The 11,961-nt window shown below is 44.1% G+C and overlaps 2 protein-coding genes across 2 annotated transcripts; one reads left to right on the top strand and one right to left on the bottom strand.

Annotated features, from left to right (window-relative positions):
• Positions 1-2,887: 2,887 nt before the first annotated feature.
• LOC101557217 (histone H1.3) lies at positions 2,888-6,754 on the bottom strand. Its single transcript, XM_055128911.1, has one exon. The coding sequence runs from the start codon at positions 6,683-6,685 to the stop codon at positions 6,020-6,022; it is 666 nt and encodes a 221-aa protein (XP_054984886.1). The 5' UTR covers positions 6,686-6,754; the 3' UTR covers positions 2,888-6,019.
• Positions 6,755-11,071: 4,317 nt separating this feature from the next.
• Positions 11,072-11,398, top strand: LOC129402412 (histone H4). The gene has a single exon (XM_055128925.1). The coding sequence runs from the start codon at positions 11,072-11,074 to the stop codon at positions 11,381-11,383; it is 312 nt and encodes a 103-aa protein (XP_054984900.1). The 3' UTR covers positions 11,384-11,398.
• The last annotated feature ends 563 nt before the right edge of the window (positions 11,399-11,961 follow it).

The raw sequence follows: 11,961 nt of genomic DNA, 5'->3' as shown, positions 1-11,961 counted from the left end.
AGTTGTTCTTGCCTCTCCCCTACTTCCTTTGTCCTATCCTGAATAGAATATTTCACTTCTCCCTCTAATGACTGAGAATACCGTCTATGTCATCATTCAGACACAGAATGAAGAATGATGAGACATCCTGTCCTTCCAAAGTAAAGATAGAATCATCCCCGCTTGTTATGAATAATACCCCTTCTCTTCCCGATACACCAAATATAAAGCCCTGGTTTGCCCCATTAGCACAGCAGGTAGGGTATTTGCCTTGCATGTGGCTGACCCAGGTTCAATTCCTCCATCCCTCTCAGAGAGCCCCGGCAAGCTACCAAGATCATCCACCCACACAGCAGAGCCTGGCAAGCTACCCATGGCTTATTTGATATGCCAAAAATAGTAAAAAATCTCACAATGAAGACGTTACTGGTGCCTGCTGGAGCAAATCGATGAGCAACGAGATTACAGTGATACAGTGAAGTTCTCCAAACCTAGGTTAGTCAATCTTGCTTTTTCTTCTTCTATTGGATGTTAATTTAGTCATTCATCCACCATCAGAATTCAGAGTGGCGGGTGTGGAAGTTTTCTTCTCAACTCCAAAAACATCATTAAAGGTTTGAGACAAGAGAAAAAGGAAGTGAAAATGGCTGTGGTAGTGGATGTGGAATCACTACTTCTGAAACAGAGAGCTTTCCTCAGTTTTCTCCCAAAAGCATCAGACTGGTAGGAAACTAAGATATTTGGGACTCCTGAATCTCAGAAAAAACCCATTTCCATTACTTAGATTCAGGTCAGAATAGTGAAGGCCCTTTACTTTATACCTAGTCAAAAAAGCAAAAAATAAAACAAACAAACAAACCAAAAAAACCTCTCCCTTTTAATAACCTGCAAAAATGCATTAGTGAAGGAAATCAAACAAATGTGTCTTTATCAAGAAAAACATGCTCTCTCTGAAAGTACATCCTTATTCTCAGAGCCATGAGGAAATTGCCCTCTTGTCCTGGGGAGTCTCCCCTCCCAGGCTCATTGAACAATAGCCCCTTTTGTATATAGAATTTACTATCATGTAAATGCTCAGGTGGACCTTAGTAAACTGAGGTTTCTATTCCTAAAATGTCTAATGCTGGGTTTTTTATTGTTATTATTTTTGGACCACACCTGGAGATGCTCAGAGTTTACTCCTGTCTTTACAGCCAGGAATTATTTCAGGTGGTGCTCAGGAACCCAAACGGAGTGTCAGAATAGAACCTGGGTCAGTGGTGCCCTGCGCACCTTACTGGACTATCTCTGGCTTCTGTCTACTGCTGTTTTGATTAGCTATATGATCCAGATTGAAGAAAGTAGGGGGGTGTGGGAAGAGCTTTCCACCCACACTAGTGATGAAATACATGCAAAGGAATGAAATTCCTGTTCCCACCTATTGGTGGGGGTGGGGGTGGGGCGGGGAGCCAGGGATATGTTGTTAGTTTGGGGGCCAGATCCAGCTGTGCTCAGAAATCACTCTTGTTAGGGTTTAGAAAACTATATATTGGCTTCAGGAATCAAACCCAGGTGGGGAGGGTTGGGAGGTATAAGGCAAGCATTCTACCCAGTGCACTAATTCTCCAGTCCCCTGCTCTCATCTTCCTGTAGCAGAATGTACTTTTTTCAAATATCCAGGATGTTGGTGCCGTAGCAATAGTACAGTAGGCAGGGCATTTGCCAACGTGGGTTTGATCCCCAACATCCCATATGGTTCAAGGAGCACACCAGGGGTACATTCTGAGCACAGAGCCAGGAGTAACCTTTGAAGATCACCGGCTGTGGCCCTAAACCAACCCCAAAATATAGATAGATCGATGATAGATAGATAGATAGATAGATAGATAGATAGATAGATAGATAGATAGATAGATAGATATCGATAACCTTTCATTATCTGTATTGAAACCAGAGGCCCACAAGGAGGGAGGGAGGGAGAGAGAGAGAGAGAGAGAGAGAGAGAGAGAGAGGGAGGGAGAAGAAGAAAAGTGCCTGTCATAGTGGCAGGCAGGGGCGGGAGTGTGGGAAGAAAACTGGGACCATTACTGGTGGGAAAAATACACCTGTGAAGGGTCAGGTGTTGGAACATTATGTAACCGAAATCCAACCAAGAGAAGCTTCAAAAATGTGTATATAACTACAATTCAATTTTTTAAAAGTGTGTTCCAATCATTAAAAAGCACATATATGAATTATATGTGTATATATATGTATATATATATATATATATATATATATATATGATGCTCATTTAAAGATTCTGGGATCTAGATCCACTGATCTACATTCCAGAATGTAGATATACAAAGCATTTGCCTTGTGTATGAACACTGGGTTCAATCACTGGAACTGACAAAAATAAATAAATAAACTTCAACAAAAACTTTGGGAGTCAGAGAAAGATGTTGACAAGCTGAATCTTTTGAAAACTAGCACCATTCAAGGAAAAGCAATATTGTGACTGGGATGATAGCTCAAAAAAAAAGGTAGTGCTCTGACTTTGTGTTTGGAGGTCTGGGTTGGATCCATCCACTGAAAAGCACCTTGTGTGCCCTTCTCAAAAGGAATACAAATAATTCTCCTAAACCAACATAAAAGCACGTCACCTATAGAATCATGTGTAGTTGCTTGTGATGCATCCCAAATATTTTCTGACTTGGACAACTCACAGTGAGCATGCATGAAGACACTCTTTCATTTTTTATATTTATTTTTTATTTTATTAGTGAATCACCATGAGTTACAGTTACAAACTTGTGAACTTTCATGTTTGCATTTTGTTTATATCCCTCCACCAGTGCCCAGTCCCTTCCCCCAATGTTCCCAGTATCCCTCCCACCCTCCCACCACATCCCCCCCACCCCACCCCACCTCTGTGGCAGGGCATTCCCCCTTCTTCTCTCCCTCTCCTTTTGGGTGTTGTGGTTTGCAACAGAGGCACTACATGGCCATCGTGTTTGGTCTATATTCTATTTTCAGAGTGCATCTCCCGTCCCGTGCGGGTCCTCAAACCACACTTTACCTGGTGTTCCCTTCTCTATGTGAGCTGCCCCTTCCTCCAGCATGTGGGGCCAGGTTCCAAGCCTTGGAGCCAACCTCCTGGTACTTATCTCTACTATTCTTGGCTGTTAGTCTCCTATTCTGTTATTTTATTTTATATTCCACAGATGAGTGCAATCTTTCTATAGCTGTCTCTCTCTTTCTGACTCATTTCACTTAGCATACAATTCCCATGTTGATTCACTTATATGCAAAGTTCATGACTTCATCTTTTCTAACAGCAGCATAGTATTCCATTGTGTAGATATACCAAAGTTTCTTTAACCAGAAAGATGCTCTTTTAAATGTGTCTTTGGGAAGGGGACAGGGAGACAGACTGAGTTCAATGGCAAAGCGTAAGTTTCTCAAGCAGAAGGCCTAATTTGGTTCCTGAGCACTGAGTGCCACTGGCTGTCGCCTCATAAAATAAGAAAAAGGAAGAATGTCAGGGTCTACTGGGAAGTGCTGAATATAAACCGCTTTACTTGTCTATCCAAACTTTTTCCTTCCCAATGCCTGCCTGAACTAATAAAACATGGCATCAAGGATTGTGTGGTTCAGTTCCTCAGCTTTGCTGTCTTTGTACATGAGGTACACCTGTCATCAAAGTATTTGTCTTTATTTTTTATCTCTATCAACTGGTCTCTTTGCTTATTTGCCTGGCATCTGAAGAACCCAGAGAGCGACAGTTGGATTGGATTCTGTTCGTGGCTGATTTAATAATGAAACAGTAGGTCAAGAATCAGGGAGCAGACAATATAATGAAAACGACACTGAACTCCACGCTCAGGCCTACCAGTTGCTGACTAGTTGAAGCAGCTCATTTCTGCTCTCTGCCTTGTTTCTTCTTTGATTTTCTTTTAGAACCTATTTGTAGGTAATTTCTGAGTGCAGCACCAGGAGTAGCCCCTGAACGTTGCTGGATGTGGCCCACAAAACAAAAATAATAACAAACTATCCAAATAGTAATGACCCTCTGAAGATTGGCTCAGGGATTCACAAGCACCCCAGACAATACATGCACCTACAGACACTTACTCAAAAAGATATTTTTATTGGTGTTTGCCTGTTTGGGGATTTATTGGGGGGGAGGGTACTTTTTTTTCTTATTTTGTTTGGGGACTTCTGGGTCAGCCACATCTAAGGCAAGGCCCTTGCCTGCTGTATGGCCCTCAAAAGGATGGTTTTAAATACTTTAAAAGACACAGGATAAGAATATAACAGTAAAAAGCAATTATTAAAGCATTTATTTTAAATATGAATAATGGTCCGTTAGTAACACGTCAATACCAAGGACCAATTGCATTTGGAGTGAGGTCAACACTTGTTTGCTTGCAGAAATGAGAGGGCACGCCCTGATCTGCTCAGGAATCTCTCCAGGCAGGACTGGGATTGGGGGTTGCTTAGGGGAACCCAAACTCTGAACTCAGGGATGAGGGATTGTGGCATGTTAGAAATTACCTTGTTCCAGGAATCTAACTCAATTAGCCTGGAGCAAGGTACGTGCCTTATCAGTTGTAATATTTCAGGAATGACAATTTCCTGACTTTCCAGTGTAAACTTTGTTTTAGGGAAACTTAACAATGTTCAGTAATACAAAAAAAAAAAACTGCGACAGGTTAAATATATATATATACATATATATTATATGATATATACTATATATATGTATGTATATATATATATATATAGTACACGGGGGTAGAGCGTTCGCCTTGCCAAGTGGCTGACCCCTAGTTTGATCTCTGGCATCCCATAGGGTCCCAAGAAACGCCAGGAGTAATTCCTGAATGCAGAGCTGTAACCCCTGAGCATCTCCAGATGCCCAAAGACAAACAATAATAACAACAATAAGTGTAACCCTCAGTTCTAGAATGAATGGAAACACTGCAGCATCCAAGTCAGCCAGCCCATCTTCGGAGAGTCCACTTTGCTGAGCGCAGCCCCATCCCCACGAATTCAAACAAGCAAGCCACCTTCCCAAAGATTCTTCCTTTCACTTTCTCCTCCGGGCTGTCTTTTAGCCCTATAAGGAGATCAGACAACTAAACCCGGCTTCCTGAGTCTTTTCAATGATTTGTGGGCAATCTGGGAAATAGGGCATCAAAAACCGACAAAGGTGCCTTCGAGACGCATTTTAATAATAATAACGCAGGGTAAGGAAGTATGGCATTCGCGTGGATAAACTTGAAAAGCAAACTCCAGGATCGGGTGGCGAGACAATGGGTTTTAAGTGTTGACAGTAAAGTACAAAAGGCAGTTAATAACCCAACATCTCGTTGGTATTTTCCTATGCAAATAAAACCAGAGTTAAGTTCCGATTGGCCGACTCTGGCTAGCCGCTGCAAGCCAATGGGAGAGCACATTGAAAGAAACATGCGGGCACGTTGCGAACTCCCGCCTCCCCACACTGTCTTTGGAAACGTGTGGGCGTGGAGAATCGGCTGACCAGATTCGCGCCAAAGACAAAACCCGCTCAGTGCCCTGTGAATCAACTGCACTGGCTCCGCCGAAACCTGATCGGGTGCAAAGCCCAGGGCGCCTTACCCTGGCGTTATTGCCCAAGTACTGGCCGACCTGGAGGCTCGGGATGAGGGGCACGAAACAAATATACAAAATCCCGCACCGCCAGCTGACCACCCGCAGTTCCAAGCAGAAAGCGGCTGGAAGTTGTGGACCTGCCAGTAGCTAGACTGTTTTAGAACCGCAAGACGCCAAAGCAAAAAACGCAAAAAGAACCCAGTTCCCGCCTGCACTGCTCGGGAGACAATGAAACAAAGCACAAATTTTCGCTAAGCAACAGTGCGCGCGCGTACAACGAGCCAATCACGGAAGCCCGCGGCAATCTCAAACCCAACACTGCGTAGACGTGCTAGCAGCTCCAACTAGGTTAGCGTTAAGCTCTTTCGCTCGAGTTTAGTGGGTGGCTCTGAAAAGAGCCTTTTGAGATTTTTTGCAAGCAGGAGACCCCGCTTCCACTTTACTTTCTCTTAGGCGCCGCCTTCTTCGCCTTCGTGGCTTTGGGCTTGGCTGCCTTGGGTTTGGCGGCCTTGGGCTTGGGCGCTTTGGCCTTGGCCGGGCTCTTGGCCGCCTTCTTGGGCTTGGCGGCCTTCACTTTCTTCGGGCTCTTGGCCACTTTCTTGGCACCGGCTGCAGCCGCCGGCTTCTTGGCCTTCTTTGGCGTCTTCTTGGCGGCTTTCTTAGGGGTGGCAGACCCCGAGGCCTTCTTGGGCTTCTTGGCCGCGCCGGCGGGCTTCTTGGCCTTGGAGGCGCCCGCCTTCTTGGCCTTGGGCTTGGCGTCGCCGGAGGCCGCCTTCTTGTTGAGCTTGAAGGAGCCCGAGGCGCCGGTGCCCTTGGTCTGCACCAGGGTGCCCTTGCTCACCAGGCTCTTGAGCCCCAGCTTGATGCGGCTGTTGTTCTTCTCCACGTCGTAGCCGGCGGCCGCCAGCGCCTTCTTGAGCGCGGCCAGGGACACGCCGCTGCGCTCCTTGGACGCGGCCACCGCCTTGGTGATGAGCTCGGACACCGGGGGCCCGGACGCCTTGCGCTTGCCCGCCGCGGCGCCGGCCTTCTTCGCCTTCTTCTTCACGGGGGTCTTCTCCGCAGGTGCGGGAGCAGCGGGAGCCACGGGAGCCGTCTCGGACATTTTTCTGCCTGGCAGGAGAGGCAAAAAGTGAGATTAAACTGTCAGAGCGTCGCGTCCCGGGCGCCGGGGGCCGGGCTTTATATAGAGAGTCGCTGCGTGATGATTGGCTGCCTGCGCCCTGCGCCGCGCTGCCGGGGACGGCTCCTCCGCTCCGCCGCGTGGTTGTGTTTCTTGCCCCTTAAAAAAGAAGAAAAATATCCGAAATCCGGGCACAAAATAATGAGAGATTTTGGGGAACCGGATCAGAAAGTCTTCAGGCTTCATGCCTGCCTTCTTTGGGACTTCTAGTGTCAACACCGGCGCCCTGGGGCTTTCCTGATTCCCCCAACTCTCTGGCAAACTTCGGTCCATTTGAGACAACTTTCAGATTTTCCTTAAAAATACTATTTCTCCTTCTGTCCTTTGCAAATCAACCCTGCGGGACTTTGTTCCGCAGTTTCTACTCTTTGCAATTTCACCAAGAGGAACTCATCTTTCCCCCAATTTACATTTAAAATCGGATTTTTCGCGAGAGCAATAACACAGGCTCTCTCTCAAGTTCTTTGCAACAAGCAGTAGGAATTGGCACTGGGGGAAGAAAATTCTATTACAAGATGGATAAGAGTTTAAGAAAAGAAGTTGGTTTTTCAGAAGTATTTGAGTGATCAGTATATAAGTTGGGTTACATATCAATGTTTTGGAGACGTAGATATTTTAAGAAGAAAGAGCAGGAGAAGCTGATCCATTTTTTAAATAACCAAGTCTATATAAAGTCATCAATTTCTTTTAAAAAATCAGACTGCTGGGGCTGGAGCGATAGCACAGCGGGTAGGGCGTTTGCCTTGCACGCGGCTGCACCCGGGTTCGAATCCCAGCATCCCATATGGTCCCCTGAGCACGGCCAGGAGTGATTCCTGAGTACAGAGCCAGGAGTAACCCCTGTGCATCGCCAGGTGTGACCCAAAAAGCAAAAAAAAAAAAAAAAAAAAAAAAAAAAAAAAAAAATCAGACTGCTAAATTTTTCAGATCCAGAATGGACATTAGAAAGCAACTACATCTAGGGAAAAAAATGAATCAGTGATAAATGACAATTTTATAAAATTTTATTAGCCATGAACTGAAGTGATAGAGCCCAGCTATATTCCATCTACTTAATATTGTAAATAGTGACAGGCACCCTGTAGCTATATTCCTCTAACAACATTTAGGTGGAATGTTGTATGCATTTCTTATATTTTAATATTCAATTTTGCAACGTTGCAAGGAAGGACACAGCTATTTATTAGAAATGAAGAAATCCCACATAAATCACTATATGATCTTTCATAACCCCCTCACCCCGGGCTTCATACTCACAAAATGTAATCTAGGTCCAGTAAAACCAAAAGTAATTTTCTGAACATAACAAACAATGGGAGCTGCACCAACATTATATGGCAAATATGATCAAATACAACTTCATCTCTTTTAGTTTACAATGCAACAGAATTCATGCAGATAGGATACATAATGCTTAGCTGACTATCACACAAATATTGTACAGCAAAACAGCAGATACTAAAACTAAACCCCATAAATAAGCATCTTCTCATTAATACCCCAATTCTATCTAGTCACATAATTAAGAGGCTTATCACTAATATTCCATTTCCCAGAAATCTAGGTCTCTGGACACCATTTCAACAGCTGCTTGCAGAATTAAATATGAGAACCAACACATAAAGATATTTTAAATGATTATTTATTGCTGATCAGAGATTTAAAACAAAGTTCTGGGAATTGAGATAATATTATGTAGCAAATATAAAGAAATAGACTGATAGAATTATACATAGAGCATTCTAAATTTGCCAGGACAGCATTTTATGAGCATCTGGAGGAAGGGGGTGTTTGTCACCTTCGATGAGCAATGCAATGGTAAACAACACGTTATGGGCCTTTGCCTTTTCAGTCTATAGCTTTGCGTTGTATAGCCCTATACATACAATTAAAATGCAGATTTTTCAATACTTTTATGAATCAAAGATTCTTGTCCATCACTCTAGTCATATTTTCAGTTCTTAAATAACTACTGAACTTGTTCCTAAGACATAGGCTTTCAAAATTAGAGTTAGGTAGAAGGTCTTTCCATAGCAGATGCCATCATCATTTTATTTTCATGCAACTCTTCCTGGGTTCCATGGCCATTTAGATCCTAAATAAGCAAATCTAACAACATATATTTCCTTAACTATTAATAGGAAATCTCACCCTTCCTGGAGTATAAACCTGAATTCACCAAAAGACTTGACCAAACATTTTCAGAAGGATGAAGTTATGTTGCATATATTATTTGACCAACAACTTACCTCTGTAACAGTGATGTGGATGAAGTCTCTAAAGACTTGCTCACCCCTGATAATTTGAAAAGTTTTTCTTTGATAGCCTATCCAAAATTTTACCTTTGATAACCTGTACACATTCTAATCAATTTTGCACCAGACTAGAAATTGACCCATTTATTAATAGATATAAAAAATGGGGGCTGGAGTGATAGTACAGCAGGTAGGGTGTTTGCCTTGCACACGGCTGACCCGGGTTCGATTCCCAGCATCCCATATGGTCTCCTGAGCATTTCGAGGAGTAATTCCTGAGTGCAAAGCAAGGAGTAACCCCTGTGCATCTCCGGGTATAACCCAAAGAACAAAAAAAAAAAAATGACAGGAAAGCCACAGTTAAATATAGACCTCATTTATGATATTGCATTAGTTCTCTGTGTGTAAACTTCCCTTACACTATCCACAGTGACTAAGAGAAGAATAAGAAGTATCACTACATCACTCTACCTAGGCATTACAGAACACAGAAATTCAAATGTTTAGAGTGAAGTTACTATTCTGAGTAAATAGTAGGAGAGGTGTGGGGGAGCAGAGGAGATGGCAGGGCAGAGGACCTGACCATTTCGGAGATATAGAATTGTACTGGAGACACATGTTCTAAAGAGCCATAAAGAACCATGTCTATATTTGTTTCCTCTCATACCAGAGGACACTCTCCACCTGAAAATTTTCCATTAAGCAGAGGTATATTTCATGATTTTCCTTTCCTATCAAGAGCATCACTACTTTCAAACTTCGACTCTCTTTTCTGACATGTCTCTGAGCCTATACCATCTGGTACACTCAGATAAAAGTAGATTCAAGCATTTCTAATTACTATCAAAATTCTCCCAAGTATTCTGGCTGCAATAAGCCTTACTTTTGAATAACTATCACATTCACTTTACCAGTCAGAACTGATATAATCCCAGAGAACTTTTTATAATTAGAGCTATGCCCCAGGTCTGTACTGTTAAATAGTCACTCTTGGTTCGGAGCAATTAATTGTACAGCAGGTACACAGCCCACCAGGATTCAAACTCTGGCACCACAAAGGGAACCTCCAGACCTTCAGGATTGACCCCTGAGCACAAAGAGCACTAAGCCATCAGGTATGGCATCAAAGGGAAGGAGAGAGAGAGGGACTAAGAGATCTGTTCCTAAATTTAAAGCAAACCTAAACTGATGTAGTAAGATAACTGTATTTACCTTTGTTTAAACTATACTACATACAAGATGCTCACTGTGAATGTGAAATTTGATAAAATGTTGGCATTTGCCAACAATTATATATTGTCAGCTTTTGTATACATAGAACACTAGTTGTTATCCTACTCATTTGTTATTTCTTATCGCCTGCATTTTCATTTTATTGTGTTTTAAAATTCTTTTGTCGCAGATCAGTCAAAGGTGAGCAAAAGTCCTGTAACTTAGTCTAAACACCAGTGATGCAACTTATTAAAACAAGACTACCCCTAAGCCTGACATTCACTGATAGCTTTAAAAGTAAGCGGTAACTCATCATTAAAGCTCAATCCCTTTCCCCTAAAACTTACTATTAATCATGACCGCTGGAAATAGTATAGATATGTGTGCTCTTCTGAAAGAATATTCATGATCGGCCAAAATTTAGTAGGTACTGTTAGAACACTACAAATTTTTTTTTCATGAATATCCACGTTTCCAAATGAACACTATTCTAGAAACAGTACCTTGTGCAGATAAATTGGCATAGCATTTTTGCTTTTTTAATATTTTTTATTAAAAGTCACTATGAGATTTGTTCAAAAATAAGCAAGGATTTGCAGCAGTTGCAAGAGCGGGAGCAGCAGAAAGGGAAAACAAGAATTCCTGAAAGAAAACAAAAGGTGCAGCAAAGGCCTTGTCCCCGCCCCTGCCTCGATTAGCTGCAGGACACCGCCCAGCAAGGCGGGCCAGGGTGCCTTCCCGCCCCCGCCACTTCAGTCCCCTAAAAGGTCCGCAGACCTGATATTTAACAGGCTGCGAGTGGCACAGGAGCACAGAAACTTGACTTCCGTGCTCTCTGATCATGTCTGGACGCGGCAAAGGCGGGAAGGGCCTGGGCAAGGGCGGCGCCAAGCGCCACCGCAAGGTGCTCCGCGACAACATCCAGGGCATCACCAAGCCCGCCATCCGCCGCCTGGCCCGGCGCGGCGGCGTCAAGCGCATCTCGGGGCTCATCTACGAGGAGACCCGCGGGGTGCTCAAGGTCTTCCTGGAGAACGTCATCCGCGACGCCGTCACCTACACCGAGCACGCCAAGCGCAAGACCGTCACGGCCATGGACGTGGTCTACGCGCTCAAGCGCCAGGGCCGCACCCTCTACGGCTTCGGCGGCTAAATGCTGCCGAGCGCCTGGCCCCCCGGCCCAGCTTTCCCCAAAAGGCCCTTCTCAGGGCCACCCACTGACTCACAAAAGAGGTGAACACTTATCTCTGCTAAGTGTCAAATTCCTTACGTGTTTCCAAAGTGCTTCTCGCTAAGCACGGTCACGCCCTTGTCGCCGCCATCCCTAAGATTGGCATTTTGTCCCCAAAGCTCATGGTGTGTGATGTTTCGACACTGCCGTGCTAGGCGCTCGCTGCTAAAATGAGCTAGTAGATAATGGAGGAAGTTGCACCTTCTGCTTCTTTGAATGCAGCGGACGTTGGGTTCGTCAGGACTTAGTGGCCGCTAAGTGGCGCTGCTGGCCATGGAACACAAGACCTCGGCGGCTAGGCGGGCCTCTGGAGGTCAGCTCGAACTTGAAGGGTAGCGGAGGTTATTTTAACGTTGCATTATAAAAATAATGAAATCAAATTATCCACACGAAAACAAGAAACTGGGTGACCCACCTCCGTGTCCACAACGTGCATTGACTTAAGGGGATAAAGTACAATTTTTGGTGTATTTGGTTGTTGTAAATCTTTTTATTTAATG

The sequence above is a fragment of the Sorex araneus genome, chromosome 2 (genome assembly GCF_027595985.1).
Source record: "Sorex araneus isolate mSorAra2 chromosome 2, mSorAra2.pri, whole genome shotgun sequence".
Classification (NCBI taxonomy): domain Eukaryota; kingdom Metazoa; phylum Chordata; class Mammalia; order Eulipotyphla; family Soricidae; genus Sorex; species Sorex araneus.
Note: the sequence above shows the minus strand (reverse complement) of the source record. Positions and strands in the feature narration are given on the sequence as shown.

What these genes read in the sequence shown, in the direction of transcription:
- LOC101557217 (XM_055128911.1), bottom strand. Translation starts at nt 6,685, where the DNA reads ATGTCCGAGACGGCTCCCGTGGCTCCCGCTGCTCCCGCACCTGCGGAG.
- LOC129402412 (XM_055128925.1), top strand. Translation starts at nt 11,072, where the DNA reads ATGTCTGGACGCGGCAAAGGCGGGAAGGGCCTGGGCAAGGGCGGCGCC.